The sequence below is a fragment of the Alligator sinensis genome, unplaced genomic scaffold (genome assembly GCF_000455745.1).
Source record: "Alligator sinensis unplaced genomic scaffold, ASM45574v1 scaffold67_1, whole genome shotgun sequence".
In the NCBI taxonomy this organism is placed as follows: domain Eukaryota; kingdom Metazoa; phylum Chordata; order Crocodylia; family Alligatoridae; genus Alligator; species Alligator sinensis.
Genome location: NW_005842111.1, coordinates 2,229,599 through 2,245,575, shown reverse-complemented (window position 1 = coordinate 2,245,575; position 15,977 = coordinate 2,229,599). Strand labels below are relative to the sequence as shown.

At 39.8% G+C, this 15,977-nt stretch overlaps 1 protein-coding gene across 2 annotated transcripts in view; it reads left to right on the top strand.

Moving 5' to 3' along the window:
* The first annotated feature begins 2,594 nt into the window (after positions 1 to 2,594).
* COL5A2 (collagen type V alpha 2 chain) overlaps positions 2,595 to 15,977 on the top strand; it is a 172,465-nt gene continuing 159,082 nt past the window's right edge. For both annotated transcript variants that reach the window (XM_006024635.2, XM_006024634.2), the window contains exon 1: positions 2,595 to 2,871. In XM_006024635.2, the coding sequence (XP_006024697.1) occupies positions 2,769 to 2,871 (103 nt within the window). In that variant the 5' untranslated portion in view covers positions 2,595 to 2,768. The remainder of the gene's footprint in view (positions 2,872 to 15,977) is intronic.

The window sequence follows — 15,977 nt, the reverse complement described above, 5'->3', positions numbered from 1 at the left end:
GGGACCGGGAGCCGGCCCGCACAAAAGGCATCCAAGGAGCCAGTGGATGCTGCCTACTGGTGCTTTGCCCAGAAACATGCACAGACAAGTGAGAGGCCCCACAGTCTTTGGGCACCTTTCTAGCCAGAGCCTCCTTCCTGGTCAAGTACAGGGCCTACTTGACCAGGCCAGAAGGTTGACCAGGAGGTCCCAGGGCGTGGTGGGGCTGCAGATGGGGTGACCAAAAACAAAAAGGTGGCGGGTGAGATTCAACCAGAACCTCAGGAAGAGGTTCTGGAGGTGGAGATGGAGGGGCTGCAGCCTGGTGCACTCGAGGGTCATATGCGCCAGGGTCTACCTCTGCCCACAGAAAGGGCAGGAGTCTGGGGTGTCTGTGAAGCTCACCACATACACACCCATAGCAATGGTTCCCCAGCCAACAGCTGAGGTCCCCAGTGGCTCATGGGATGATGTTGGAGAACAGACTCAGCCACTGGGGTGCCCCAGCCACACCGAACAGGTCCTGCCACTTGGTGCCACTTGGGAGGAACAAGAGAGTAGCATTATGGTTTAGGTGGCACATGAGCATGTAGAGGTAGCAGCAATGGATGGTGGAAAAGTGGATCAGTTTGGTGTCCTCCAGCTGGCTTAGGTGGTGGAGCTGGAGGACACGGGGGGAGGGAGGGGCAGGGATTGCCACCGCACAGGACCTGGTCAACAAAGGCAAGGGCGTCAGGAAGTAGGGAAGATTTCATTTCAGGAGGTCTCTGGTACGGATGACACCAGCCAGGATCAACCTCTGTCACAACTGGGGCACCTCTGCTGTTGGCACCCCCAGCTGGGGGTTCTAGAGGAGGGGCTCAACGAGCAGATTGGTGCCCTGGGAGAGTGTTGTAGGGGACCTCTAGGCAGAGACCAGCCTCCAGGCCTGGAGAAGGTCCTTGTAAAACTCTGGCAACCCCCCTCGCAGGTCCTGTAGGGAGAAGCCCCACAGGCCAAGGAGCTGCCAGTTGTATTGGAGCCTCTGGAAGTGGTAGAGGAAGGTGTGCCCCAGGTGGCCCCATGCCGCGTGGCTACTGACACTGTCTAGTAGTTGCTGCAGGTCCTGAAGGCAGAGTGTCAGGACCTGGCTGAGCAAGCAAACCAGGACCTGGCCACTCTCCTGCAAGGGGAGGCTCAGGACTGCCACAGTGACCCAGTGCTGTCCTGGCCAGAAAAACTCCAGCGCCCATCTCTGGAGCAGTACCAGGACGTCAGGGGGCACAGGCAGGGTATGTAAGCAGTGCCAGAGCATAGACAGGCCAAAGGCATATCTGACTTCCTGCACAGAGAGCAAGAGGCTCAAAATGTTACCTCGAACTAATAATTTATTAACCATTAACCCTTAATAGGAATGTGCTGATTGTCAGCAAAGTTGTAGTTACAGAAATGAATTCTACAATTTCATTCACTTTGTGTCTGATGCTACAAAAATATCAGAAAAGTTACTTTAAGGAAGTTTTTCAGAACACAGTTCAAAAGCCAAGCTGAATAGAATATATCACCAGGGGAATTTAATGTCTATGTATCCCTGACTTAAGGTATAGACTTACTGGTGCTTTGGCTGCCTTAGACGATCACTCTCTGGATGTTGGTACTATGTTTTATCCTTTTCTCTTCAGATGGCTGAGAGGGATGCAACTGATGATATCTACATTTCTCCATAGCAGGTGCAGGCAGTCTCTTTCCTGGAAGTCAGCGGGATTGTGGTTGGACTGTGGTTAAGCGGGTCTCTCTCCCAGAGGCCTTTAAGGAGTGACCCAATGGATACAGAAGAGTTTTAGGGAGTCCTCTGCCAGTGTTCTGAATGTTCATTAGGAAAAGTCACAGGAGTGTCTTAAAATTAAAAAATCTCCTGCTGGTTAATTGTCAATGTTGAACAGATTTAGGAAGATACACTTCCCATTATAATTACCACCACTGTGGCTGCCAGGGAAGTAAAGCCTCTTTTCATACATTTGCAATGCTGCAGTTGTTGTCCCACCAGGTAGGTCAGAGGGTAGAGATGACCTCATTAATTTGGAGAAAGATGTCATACCTCCTGTGCCTGGCACTGAGAGGTAATGTAAGTCCCCGTAAAACAACTAGCTTGGAACGGCAGCTCTTATGGCTACTCAGGCAGGTAGTTGTTAGGAGACGCAACAATCTGAGGGTAGAGAAGTAAAAAAACTCCAGTCATTTATCAAGAAAGAAGGGGAAATCTTCTTCCCAGCAGCTTAGAAGGGAGAGATTCCCCTCTCATTGGCTATAGAAGGGGTTATCCTATATACTCCAAGCTGTTTTAGCTGCATTGAGTATGTTTAGTGACAGATCTCTCCCCAGCAATCCTTCCTCCAAGTATGTTTGTACAGTGAATTGTTCTGATAAATTATCTCTATGCTACAACGGCAGGAAAGTATCCTGAAAAATATACATGTTAAAGGAAAAGTTCAAGGAAAAGCGAAGCTAGTTCTGATTCGAAATGTTTACCATCAATCAGACTGTTGCTTGGCAGGGACTGGATGAGCCTGAACAAGCTGAAAAGGGGCAGGAAAAAAAGTGGAGGCAGCATTCTTCCTATTTAAAGCTGCATCACTTGAAAAAAGTATTTGCAGACTGTGACGGAGCTGGTGCTGAGAAAGGGCTTGCAGACTTTGTCCTGGACCTAGTGCTGAAAGGAAGACCTAAGAACTGACTTCATGGTGCTAAAATAACCTTTCATTTTTGCACTTTTTGCTCTCCAGGACAACACACATGTCTAATATTTAGACATGATGGCAAGCTGGATGCAAACAAGAACTTTTTTAATCCTTGCTGCTTTATTAGGGCAATTTGTAACAATAAAAGCACAAGAAGATGAAGATTATGGGGGTGGTGAGTTTCCCTTTTTCTTTGTATGGTCTTTTTATTGCATGCTTTGGAACGGCAAGCCTTTGGGATTCAGTAGTTGTGAGATTTTTGAGAAGGAGGCTCAGAGGTTTGCACTTCAGAAATATAATCGCAAGACAGCTGTCAGGTTTTACAGGCTGGAACTTTACAAGGTTCCCAAATCTCTTGCATTTGGTGCATTATTTTGTGAACACAGCCTGGGGAAGAACTATTAAATGCAAAATGTTTCTGTGCAGCACTTAGACATAAACCCTGTTGCCTCGTATTAACACCGTGTGGGGCTGTGGAGACTGGAAAGTTTGCAACAAAAGAAAGTGCTTGGGATGAGACTAAATGGGGTTGGAGACTAGTCTGAACAATCTGAGCTGTGCTGAGAGAAGTAAACACAGAAGATTTGAAGGGTGGAGCCTTTCTGCACTGAACTGAATCTGCTTTACTAAAATCTTTATTTTGAGAGAAATATAAAAAGTAATCTCTGTCTGCCTTTTCTGTCTTTGTATTTTTCTCTTTCTTTCCGTTTCTCTTTCTTTCTGTTTGTTTCTCAGTGACAGTTTGATAGAATCCAGGCTTTGCTTACATGGAAGTTTCCCACCCTTCTGTCCTGGTAATCTGGACAATGACAATTTTTTTTTCCAGGATGTCTGAAAGCAGGGAAGTACTTGAATTTATGTGGTGTGACAAAAGGGTTTCTTAGGCTTTATGCTCCTTCACATTCCATATTGTATAACTGATTATAAGGAAGTGACTGACATTCAAAAGGTTATGTAGTGGCTTTTTATACTCTCTTGTCAAATCTAGATGCCTTAGTTTGCTGTGGTCTCTGAAAAGGATAATGACTTGTTATATTACTTATAGTAGCTAACTGTTCTTGGCTTCTTGCATATTAAATCACTGTAGAGATTTGTGGGAAAAGGAGTGGAAATTAATAATATCTTAAAATGTAATGTAGCTTACATAATTTTCTCATGTTTGTCATATATTTTTCTTGTTATTTAACCGTTTTCCATAATCTGCCATACATTGCATGAGTGATGGGAGCTCATATCTTCACAAATGTAACAAAATGGTACTTCTGAATTTGTTTGAAGTTCTGTAAAGGAAATGAGTTTACGATTCAGTACATTTTGTAAGAAGCCCCATAGAGGGGGCACTTCATGTAATTTTGAGAGTATTTTATATGGTTGCCATAAAGTAGAAGGTGTCTTTAACATTTTTCAAAAAAAATTAACCCAGTTATGAAAACATAAAGTATCAAATTCATAAAAGAAGTTAGAGTTTCTAACTCCAATAATATTTTTTAATGTTGGGGGCCAAGGGAGAGGGTAAATTAATACATGTAACTTATTTTCTTGTTCATTTTATAGAAACCATGGAATAGGCCAGGCAGGGCTCAGGCAGTCTGTGTGTGGCATGTAGCATGTGGCAGAAGGGGCAGTTAGCACAGTAGCAGATAGGGAAGGAAGCAGGAAAGTAAAGCAGCACATCAGGGAGCACAGTGGAGGGATCAGAAAACAGAACAGCACATCAGGCAAGGAGCAGAAAGCAGAGCAGCAGATCAGGCAAGAGAAAGGGCTCAGTGGCATTTGTGGAAGGTGCAGGGCTAATATGTGGCACACCTGTCAAAAACTTGGCCTCCATTGGAATAGGCTAGTGATGTAACAACATCTTTTTGAATGCACATTATATTTGATAGGTCAGAATGTGAAGTTATGTTTTAAGAGATGAACAACATGTTTTCAGTTGTTGCTTTTTCTCCTGAGAGTGAATTTGTTTGCCTTTGGCTTAATTGTGAGAAATGATAAGGAAGATCCTCCTGCCATGTTCACTAGTTGAAGAATAATTTGTTGGTTGTTTGGGGAAAAATGGATGCATTGGATTAGGGGAAGGGAATACGTCCTCACAGTTTAAGTTGAAATCTCAGTAGGTTGCCCTGGTTTAAATTGCACATGTCAAGTTACATTACATTCTGATTAAAAGCCTTATTTAGGGACATAAATGGAAGGTAACGTAACTTTGTTTGTTTTTAGCTAATCTTGTTATCTAATTAATGCAAAGATCTGAAATCAGATGTGCTACTATTCAGTTTCCTCTCCACCTCTTTATAGGTCATGTGTGCCTTGGAGTGCTAGAAAACAATTGACAACAGGTGCCATATTTCAGAAATTCTATGTGTTGCTAGGGAAATGGAAAAGGCACCTTAGAAATGTCATTTTTGAAACGACTTTATCATTTGCTGCTGACAGTCTCGCACATTTTGCAACTTTTGGAAAAATGTACAATTTACCACTTTAGGGCTTAGCATTCCTTCACGGAAACATTAAAATACATCCATATATTTATTATTCTTCCTAACTAGGGAGGAAAGGAAGCAGCCTTTGTTAATGAAATATGTAGGATTGACTAGGAAAGATTAGAGTCTGTGGATGGAAAGACAGAACAGAAATAGTAAAGCATGTAGAAGGATCCTGAAGGGATACCAAAGGATGACTGAGCAAAGGTGCACTTACGCATTTTATAAAACAAGCAAGTCATTTAACGATTCTCCATGGTCATTATAATTATTCTGAAATGAAATGAGTTTTCCTATCACCTTTTCTGCTCTAGTGCCAGAATATATAGAATTATTTTGGTAGGGTTGTTTGGCTGATGCTAGTTTATAGACAGCAGAGGTACTTTAAAACATATTTAATATTTTAGAAATACAATGGTCAAGCATGTAGTAAAATAATTGGAGACCTATTCATATTCATCATGTTCTTTAGCTGTCATTTGAGAAAGCACTTTATTTTTATGTTGATGAGCACACTATAAATGCCTGGATTGATTGAATGATGCTCCTTTTACATCAATATACTGTGTCCTGATCCAGGTTAATTTAGGAGGGACAGATGGAGTCTACAAGGTATCTGGAAATATGGAATGTGGGTTGCAGTATTTGGCCCAGTGCTGTACAGAATATGCTAACTCAAGATTTTCATTGATATTTTTCTTAAAGTCCCAGCTCTTAGATACGTTCAATTACTTGAGAATTCCAGCCTTTTTTTAAATAGCCATTTATGGGTCTCACAATTGCAAAGGACTGAAAAATGTGATTTCTAAAAACTCAAAAAGTGAAAATATCTCCAATCTATTATTTAAAACTCCTGGTTTTTAGGGACTGACTCATGCTTCTTGGAGGCCTGTGTTGGCAATGCTGCTCCCTGACCCTGGGAGCTATGTGAAGAGGACTCTGTGAAGGGACATCCACAGAGACATCCTCCCACTTTGGCAGGGTGCAGATTTGCTCAGTTATGAAATCCGGTTAGAAGAGAAGAATTGTGGGTCACACAAGCACTGCACATCTGCTCGGTCATTTTAAAGAATCATTTATACTCAGGGATTTAAAAATAATTGTGTGCTTTGGCTTTTAGTACAGGACTTTTTACCACTGTGTTTACAAATACAGATTATTACCATAGAAACTACATAATCATCTCAACCCCTCTTCTCAATCTTGTACTAATTCACTCATGCTCAGACACTCCATTTCTTGTTGACGGGGAATCCTTTTATCTTTCTGATTCATGTGAAGTGTCAATGCATTTTAATTAGCAAATATGAGAGAGATGTTGTGGTGCTTGCCCACGTAGTTGCAGAATTAGGTCTGCTGATATTATGTTTCTTAATATAAATGGCTTGGGGGGATTAATTTTATGTTAACTTTTCAGAACCTACTGTTTTCCTTTTACATTCTTTTCTTTACCAAAATAGAAACATTAAATAACTGCCAAAAAGCAGAGACTTTATTATATGCTTACCTAGAAAAACCTAGTTTAGAAACAGCATCTGGTTTTCAGTGGGATCCACCCAATTTTCCATCTGGGTTAACTGAGCCACAGGAAGGTAAATGACTGGTCTATGATGGAGATTAGAACCCAGGCAATGCCTAGTTCCCCGCTGCTTTCTTTAAGCCACCGGATGACACAGTTTTCAGCATCTTGTCAAGAGGAAATAATACAGTGGATTCTTTTGTATATGTGTGAGGACTAGTAACAAAGGGCAAATAAGACTTATTATAAAGTAATGTTTTTGGTTCCATGTTTCTCAGTATACTAAAACAAAAAACACAGTGCCAAATAATAGAAATTCCAGCTAGAACACGTGATCTGTCCATATATATACAATAAAGTACTTCCTTCAGCCTTTGCCTTCATGACCTTGCTCATTTTACATGTTTGGTCTTAAAAAACCGAAAAGAGAAATTTATGAGAGGAATTTAATTATAAAACATGGAGTACTTGACCAATGGATTTGAAGTTGGATTGAATGGGGTAGGACTTTCATCTTAAATTATTTCTCAGAAGGTTCATAAAATGAAATCTCCAATGTAATTAAAACCATTTTTGTAGCTGTCACTTTACAGTATGTTTCTCATCCTCAGACAATGCAAATCTCAAATTTCGTTGATGTATTTGATGCCTAAATGAATGATAGACAACATAACACAAAGGTGGAATTTTAGTATTTATTAGTGAGACTGAAAATTTTCTGTGTGTGGAAGGAATGAAAACAATGGTGTCCAGGGTTTAAAAAGGAATCCCACAATTCTGTCTTATTCAGCAATACTAAAACATCTGTCTGTTGTCACATTTATTGCTGGTGTCTTAGGAAGTAACGATAATTGTAAGTTGACTATAACACCATAATGCAATAGGATGTTAAATTAAACTTTCAAAGTATTTAATAACACTCATTGGAATGTTGCTTGGGGTAGGTGCAGGTTAAAATGACCTAAGATGTTGGGTGTATTACTCAGATAAAGGAAAAAGACAATGAACTGAACTATGGTTTTACCATAATATAAATTAAATATTCCCTAGATTTTGAGGAAATGCAGCTTCAAGTTGAAATTATGCAAAAATACAGTATCATCTACTATGTGACATACCACATCTCCTAGGCATGTGTTAACTTTGTAGTCCATGCTTTAAAAGTGTTTTAGAGCTAGAACCCTGTCATGCCTTGCTAGCAAGAAGTGGAAGGAATATTATAATATCAAATATTATGTTAAAAAATTCTGAGATATCACTTGTTTTCTGGACTTTAGTAAATCTTGTGGGGCTTTTCCAAGAGGAGAACATCCCTAGTTTGGAACAAGATAACTTATAGAGTTAACTCTACTGTTGAATTACCATGACTATAAAAAAGGAGCTATTGTTTAAAGTCTGTAACAAAAGTGAAGTACAGTACCATGAATTCTGTTAGAAGAAGACATAGAATGAAGAGGTGATTTAGGGAAAATGTCTTTCTGGATACTTTGGATGAGAATGTGTTTTGGTTTGCCAGGTAACTTCTGTATTGCAAATTAATTCTATGAATTAGTGACATTCTATTCTTTATTCTTTTAACTATATGGCTAGCCAACTGTTTCTCTTATTTAACTAATGTGTTTTTGACTGCTTTTTAATATAGCACTCATTCTTGTAATGTATAATAGCATGATCCATGTGGAAGTCTATGCAAATCTTGCAACTGACTTCAGAAGTAGTCCTTTTGGACTACTTCCAAGGAGAAAGTTTCCAGATAAGTGAATGAATATAGTATTTGTTTTAAGATCCTTATAATATTACTTGAAATATGCAATTTTAATAATATTTCAGTAAATATTTCACTATCCCAGGTCCAATAAAATATATCACCTTAAAATATCCTTGCCTCTCAATAAATATCACAAAACAGTAGGAAATATTACCTTTTCATTATGTATTGAAGAACATATAGCTAATCTAAAGTTTAAAAGAAAAATATCATGATTATAATTACCAGAGATGTCGAATCACATTAACACTTTATTTAATATATTAATTTACTTAATATATTATGGGCAGTTTCCAAAATCTAACAAACATTTTAAAAGCCACCAATTTAAAGTGGTCTCAGATAGCTTTATAGTGGTCTTACATGGTAAGAGTTAATCCACTGAGACTCTTTTCTTCTCATTCTTCACAGTATACTGAAATATCTTAAATTTTGGAGATATCCAGGGTGGATTTTTTAAAATTTAGCATACATGATAGCAAGGAAGACAAGTAATGCAAACCCCTCATTTGCTTGTAGATTGTGCTACCATGCTAAATCCTTGCTATATACTGAGCATCTCTGTTGATGATGCTGAATTTACCTAGACTCCATAGAGACTGATCCAATACCCAGTGTAACTAGTGGGGGTGTGTGAAGCAGGCCCTATTTGATTTGGATTCGGATTCAGTATGAATCTGGGACAGTGATTCAATTAGTTGATTTGGATCACTGTCCCTGATTTGATTTGGCCAAATCCAAATCTTAAGATTTGATGCTGATTTGGAGAATCAATGATTCAGCCATAGACACAGCTTTAAAAGTTTTTTCTACATACCTTGAGGTAGCAGGTGCAGCTCATGATCGCTGTGATGCTGGGGCACATGGAGCATTCCATAGGAGTGCAGGGGGGCCCTCCGCATGTTTGGTGGTGAACCCGGTATTGGACCAGACATACTTCTGGTCCACTTCTGGGTCTGCCAGGAAGCATGCTGGAGGACCCTGCTGTGCCTCTCTGATTTGGCTATTGGCCACAGCGGGACCCTGGGTCCCCCCAGACCCAGGAGGCACCAGTCACTGAGCCGGGGGGGCAAACGGGCACCCCCAGCATGCTCCCCAACAGACCCTTCTGGTCCACTTCTGGGTCTGCTGCTGAGTGTGCTGGAGAGCCCCCTGTGTTTCTGTGGGACACTCCATGCACCCTAGCATTGCAGTATTCATGAGCCTCTGCTACCTAGAGGTACATAGAAAAAACATTTAAAGCTGTCTGTATGTCAAAATCACCGAATCTTTCCAAATCGATTTGGAGGGTTCCGATTCCATTTGGGGAGATTAAAGGATCTTCTGATTCAATTTGGATTTGTAGATCTGGCCACTGAATTGGGCCAAATCTCTGGTGAATCAAATCAGGGACTGAAGCTTCGCACAGCCCTAGTAACTAGTGGAAACATTTTAGTTGACTAGGATTGGCGTTTGGCCTGAGCATTTAAATGTTTAGCCATGAAGATGGTCCTGAATAAAAACTGTTGTTCAGAACCCTGGAAAAAATGTCAGCTTTTTAGAAATGTACAGACAGTTTTAGCTTTATTCTTCTTCAGGATTTGCTGGAACATAATGCATTCAATTCTAAGTTGTGAAAGAGCTGATTTAGGTTGTCCTTTGTTTAATGCTGTTTATCTGAGAGCTTGTAGTCTTACAGTCTGTAGTTTGTCTCATGGAAAAAATTTTTTGTGCATTATCATTTGGCTGTATTATTCTTCTGTTTTAAGTTAATGAAATGTGTTAGTCTAATAATGTGATATAATAAAAGTGAATTCTGTTTTACATTTATTGTTCAACAGTTTAATAATTATTTAGACTATTTGCCAGACATGTCATTGGTAGGGATCTGATTAATCTGCCATTTTTTGATTTTCATGGCAACCGCAAATTTGGTTGTTCCCTGCAAAAAAACACGGGGAGCGTGAAAAGACATGAAATCACCAGTGTGCAAGGGGGGAAAGAAAGAGTGCAAAAACAGAAAAGGGCGGAAAGCCCTGGTGTCCTGAAGCACAGTGGGGGGAGATTTTTGTGGTGGTGTGTGGCAGGTCCCCCCCCCATGCCTTTGGCTGAGGGCCCCTGGAAATCCTGCTCCTCCCTGGAGAGTGAGAGATGGCCATCTGTTAATCGGGGTGGGGGAGGGGGGAGGCTCAGCCAATCAAGTTAGTTGAGGGGGGGATCTGCTGTGCTTGCCGCAAAATTGCTCCAGGCACCACGCTTCGACTGTGAAATCAGAAGCCAGACGCCCTGAATTCAGTAGGCACCTAGTCATTGGATGTATGGACAGATGTATGGTCAGGAAAGTAGCTCCTTTAATACTTACGTCATTGGTCCTGTAAGCACATCTATATTTACTTATTATACTCCCACTACTTATGTTTTAAAATGCATTGCTTTGTTTTTCTAAAGAAATCCTTGCTCTGTGTAGTTCAATTTAGTCTTTTCCCAATATTATTTTCTAAACTATGCTGTTCTAGTTCCTTGGCTTACCCAGAAGGCAAGGGGTACTCTTAATATAATTTATCAAAAGTTTAAGGAAAAATTATCAAAAGTTTATGCAAATGTTAGCAGGTGCAGAACTTACTGTTCTGGGTGAATAGATTTCATCCATGACACTCATAGACTACTAGACTTTAGGTCAAGGAGAAATAACAAGCATGCTAATTGTATCTCTTCACATAATCTATTTGCTGGGGACTAAATTAATGTTTTCTATATTCCCCTAGAAAATTCATGGTAGAAATCAATATCCATGCTTCGCTGATAAAAGATTCTTTTATCAGTCATTTACCTGTCCCTTGTAATAGGGCACTGATTTGTATTTCCATTTGCAAAATGTAATAGCTTAAAATGTTAGAATTAGTAATGCCTATTTCCTCTTTAAAAAACAAACAAACTTGTATAAAGTATCTTGTTTCACTCTGAGAGCCACCCCTATAAGGAAAGTCTATGTACAGCACCCTGAGCTCGACTAAAGTTTGGTGTGTACTGGCAGTGGTATGGAGATCTGTGCTTTCATTGGATTAATGACTATGAAAGACTCATTTTATAGGGTGATTTACAGTTAGTCAGATAAAATACAGAATTTTGGGATGCTGATAAACCATTGGCACTATGGGAATTGAGGTCAAATGCCCAATCTCTTACTTCAAATGATCTTTTCTTTAGTAAAAAACAAAATTTCTATTGCCTGCTGTGCTGTCTGTTGTTGTTGTTGTAGTGAGAGACAGCTTCAGCATTCCAGCATCCCCCAGATCATGCTGAAAGGTCATATGTTATATAAGCATGAAGATCAAGAATGACTATCAATAGGGCAGTGATGTGGCAAAAGTTTGCTGATCTCTTGTGTGGGAGACCTATATCATTCATAACCTTAAGATTTTTCATCTACTGGTGAAGATCAGGGGGCTAGAAATAGTGGGCTTGCTTTCTGGAAAGGGAAAGTGCTGGTCAGAGGGCGGGCACGCCTGCTGGATGAAACTGAAACCGTTGTGCAGTGATTTCAGAGGCCGGGTGTGTTTTCTGTAGCTACTTGTAAAATGTTTTGTTGAAAGAACTGATTTAATAGATTAGATCTTTATTTTATAAGATTTCCATAATATCATCTATATTCTTCAGTGGATTGATATTATACCAGAACATTTAATTTCTGAACTTTAAGTTATATAGAAGTAAAATGGATGGAAATAAGAGTTAATTTTGGTCTCTGAGCCCTTATTCTCAGGTCAATGTTCTTGAATAAGAAGGCAAACAATGGCTACTCCTGCAATACTAGAGGTTAGAATTGACAATACTATACAAAAGCTAATAGGATATTTCTTTCCAAAATTTAGGCCAGGTTAAATAGGGTCAAATTTTAACATTTCACTTCTGAGAAAAATGTGAGGCATAAACTAAAACATCATCAAGAAACTTTTCCTCCTTTCAGTGGAACTTCTCCATCATCTCTGTTATCCCTTGCTGCAGTGAATTTCAGATCTTTTGAGTTGTCAGAATCTGATTGCCCTTGGTTGATCCAGATAAGTGTTTCACTCTGAATGTTACTGTTTTCAGATTTGTTAGATATTCCAACAAGCCCAGACATTTAAGTAAAAGGTAAAAGTAGAAATGATGGACGTAAAATGGCATTTGCTTATTTCAGCTTTTCTGTCTCCAGTTCAGCTTTTCACAAATATTTTCTTTACTTCTTTTTGTCAATTCTTTATATAATGAAAGTGGAAAAAGGGGTTACCTGCTGTTGTGATTGCTACTTATTTCTGTCTCTCTGTCAGATATGTTGTTTTATTTGGTTACACTGAAGTACTAATCTTTTCAAATGTTTTCAGTTCAAATTCGGTGCTTGGTTAAGTGTGTCTTGAGGCACATTAAATGTTGACATGTTGTATGGTATACAATTAAGGATCTTCAAGTACAGCTAAAGTACTTGAAGATTCACTGCCATATTAAAGAAAAAAGCTGATGGATTGTTAAGAGAAGTCAAAGCCAGAGGCATAACTAGCAATTTCAGTGCCCCAGGGCATGCAAGTTCCTCACACCTCTGCAACAGTGCATGAGCCCCCTCTGGTACCCCATGTGTTGCTGCCACTGCCACATGGGTCCTCTGTAGCACCCCAGATGCCACCATGTGGGCATCTCACAGCACCCCAGCCACTGCTGCCATGTGGGCTCCCTAGGAACCTCTATCCTGGCACCCTCTCTACATCAACACCTGGTGCCTTCTTGCCCTATCCTAGTTATGCTACTGGTCAAACTAATCCCTGTATATTCCTTTCACTAACTGATTATAAGCTCTGTCTAACTTTGTTTTACCCTACTTTCTACAAGATTCGGCTGCTGAAGGTAAACATACCCATACAAGACAAATCCAGCACTGTTAGGGTCACCTCACTAGATCATGTGTCAACAGCTTATGACCTGTGGGCCAATGCAGCTCATGAAGCCTTTTGATCCAACCCGTTAGATACAGGACTTCAGCATCATTCAGCAGGGGAGGGGTGGGGGACAGGATGGGGAGGGGCTTTGGAAGCAGTTGCTTTCCTGTGCTGACCCTGGAAAAATTAGTGGTGTTGACTAGGTCCTAGCGCCCATCTTCCAGCCTGCCCACCTCTGACCTGAACCTGGTCAGTCCAGCCTATACAGCCTTAAAAGGTTGCCAACAGTTGCACTAGGTCACATTCCAAGATTAGTGGCACGTATGTTTGTGAAATCACATTTTCAACCACGAAATGAGAACTTAATTTATAATTTTTATTTTCACACGTGTGTGTTGCTTGACACTGTTTTCCACTTCCAGTGGAGTATACTGGTCAGGAGAGGCTGTGTTAGCTGAGAAAGATTCATTCTGTCAGACACCTAGAGCCAACTGTAAAGAGGTCTTTAAATACTAAAAGAGAGACCTTGAAGAGAATACTTTGTTCAGCAGTGAGCCAAAACATAACGCACTCCAGGTGATATGTTTGTCATGGTTAATAATATTTAGTAGAGTTGCTGAAATTTTATACTACAGTACAGTCCTTTTAAGCAGACTTGCTTTTCCCTCCCTCTGAGATAGATTTACAAAAATCGGGATTTGGAAATACAGAAGATTTAGTAATGTTTGATTGCTGATAAAGCATTTGGTATGATAACTCATGGAAGCTTGGACTGAAAGCTATTACAGGTTGGCTTGGATATGAATACTTTGATATGGGCTGCAAGCCGGCTAAAAGACTAGGCTATATACTTAGCAATGATGTATATGCTTAGGGAAGGCTTCCAGTTTGTTTGTGTGACATCACATAGATCTCTCTCAGGTCGTTTTCCAGACTCTCTTTGTAGTGATTAAGAAGAAGAAAAAGATATATTAATGAAAAGTACATAGTAAAGATGGAGAGTCTAAAAATGTCACCTGTGCTAGAAATACGAGCAGATAATATCAAGATTGGAATTGGCACAGAAGAGCGCAAGTCCTTATCATCCAGCTGGGAAAAAAAGGCATGTTGTATGTTGTGAAGAAAAATATTAAAAGACACTTAGGGATCTTAGAAGACAGCAGATTAGATCTGAGTTTATATTAATTTATGGAAGGGGAAAAAGGGCCAAACTACATATTGTACCCTGGTCTTATATAGCAAAAAGTAGAGAAAAACATGGTCCATTTCATTAAATAAAAAAATGATGGGGAGGTGGAACTGATCCTCCTTTTTATTTTTGAACCAGCAGAAACCCTTTGGCCCAAACACTCTTGGAAATGTATAGGACACAGCCAGCTGGAAGTGGAGAGAAATTGTTATATGCAGCATACTACTCTAGCCAAACCATGGGCTTTCAGCTTTAGCTCTTTATTCATGATTCATGCATGCAGTTTGCACACCTCCCAAATTGAATGCCAATGGCACCATGTCTGAAGGTTTGGACTTCTGTCTGGGAAGGGGAACCAGGAAAAAGCTTAGAAAAGAAAGAACTTCTCAGAGATGCTTAAGGGATGAGATGAGACTAAGTGTTTGTGTTTGTGTTGCAAGACATTTTAACTTAGTGAAGTGGAACACACTTCACTTGGACAGAAAAGCCTTTGCACTATCAGGGGATTAAAGTATTCAATAGCAAGGAATATTTGGAAGGCTGTTTTTAAAGGTAGTGCCGTGTCCCAAGAGATCTGTATGGGAACTTCTTTGTAAGACAAATGCATCTCACCGGTGAAAGTGATGGAGGATGATTTCCAGATGTTTAAATGCTTGTTTTGGCAAGAGTCACTAAATACTGGAACATGTGCTGGCAAAAAATGCAGAAAGGAAGTGAAGCACTGATGTAAGAGACATCAAGTATAAAGACAGGCAAAGCATGCAGAACATGGAAAATGGGGACACGTGGGAGAAGCCAACAAATCAGTATGGATACTCAGCTCTGAATATTAAAACTGTACTCATCACTAACAGATTATGACACACATACCTTTGAAATCAGTACTATGGTTATCAGTGTATTGTATTTGTTTTGCCCTTTTAGTTGAAAATATGGTAGTAAAAATAGAAAATTTCAGCTGAAGTTGATTACTGTTGGTATGGCAGGTATATGCTTGGATAGTATTTGCTTTTAAGCTCCTAGAATGAGGAAAATTGTTCTTGTGAATGTAAAACACTTCACAGTGTATGACACAATGTATCCTAACTGAGGCCCTGGGATGCTACAGTAATATAAACATTCAGTAATAATTTTAATGATTTTGTTTGATTATGCAGTTATGGTGTGCAGGTAGCAAGTAGTCCTAAAGATGTAACATTATGCTGTGATCCAGCAACGCATTTAAGCACGTGCTTATGTATTTCACATGATTTGATCTTTGCTTTTCAGAATTCATGTGCTTGCTATCCTATTTTGAAATGTACTTTATGAAACAGCTCAGGTAGGCGAAACAAAGAGCTCACAACTGCTTTAAAAATATCTTAACGATTTAAAATTTAGGATCATATTAAATAATGGATGTTCTGAAAAATTCACTTACAGCCAATACATTTGGT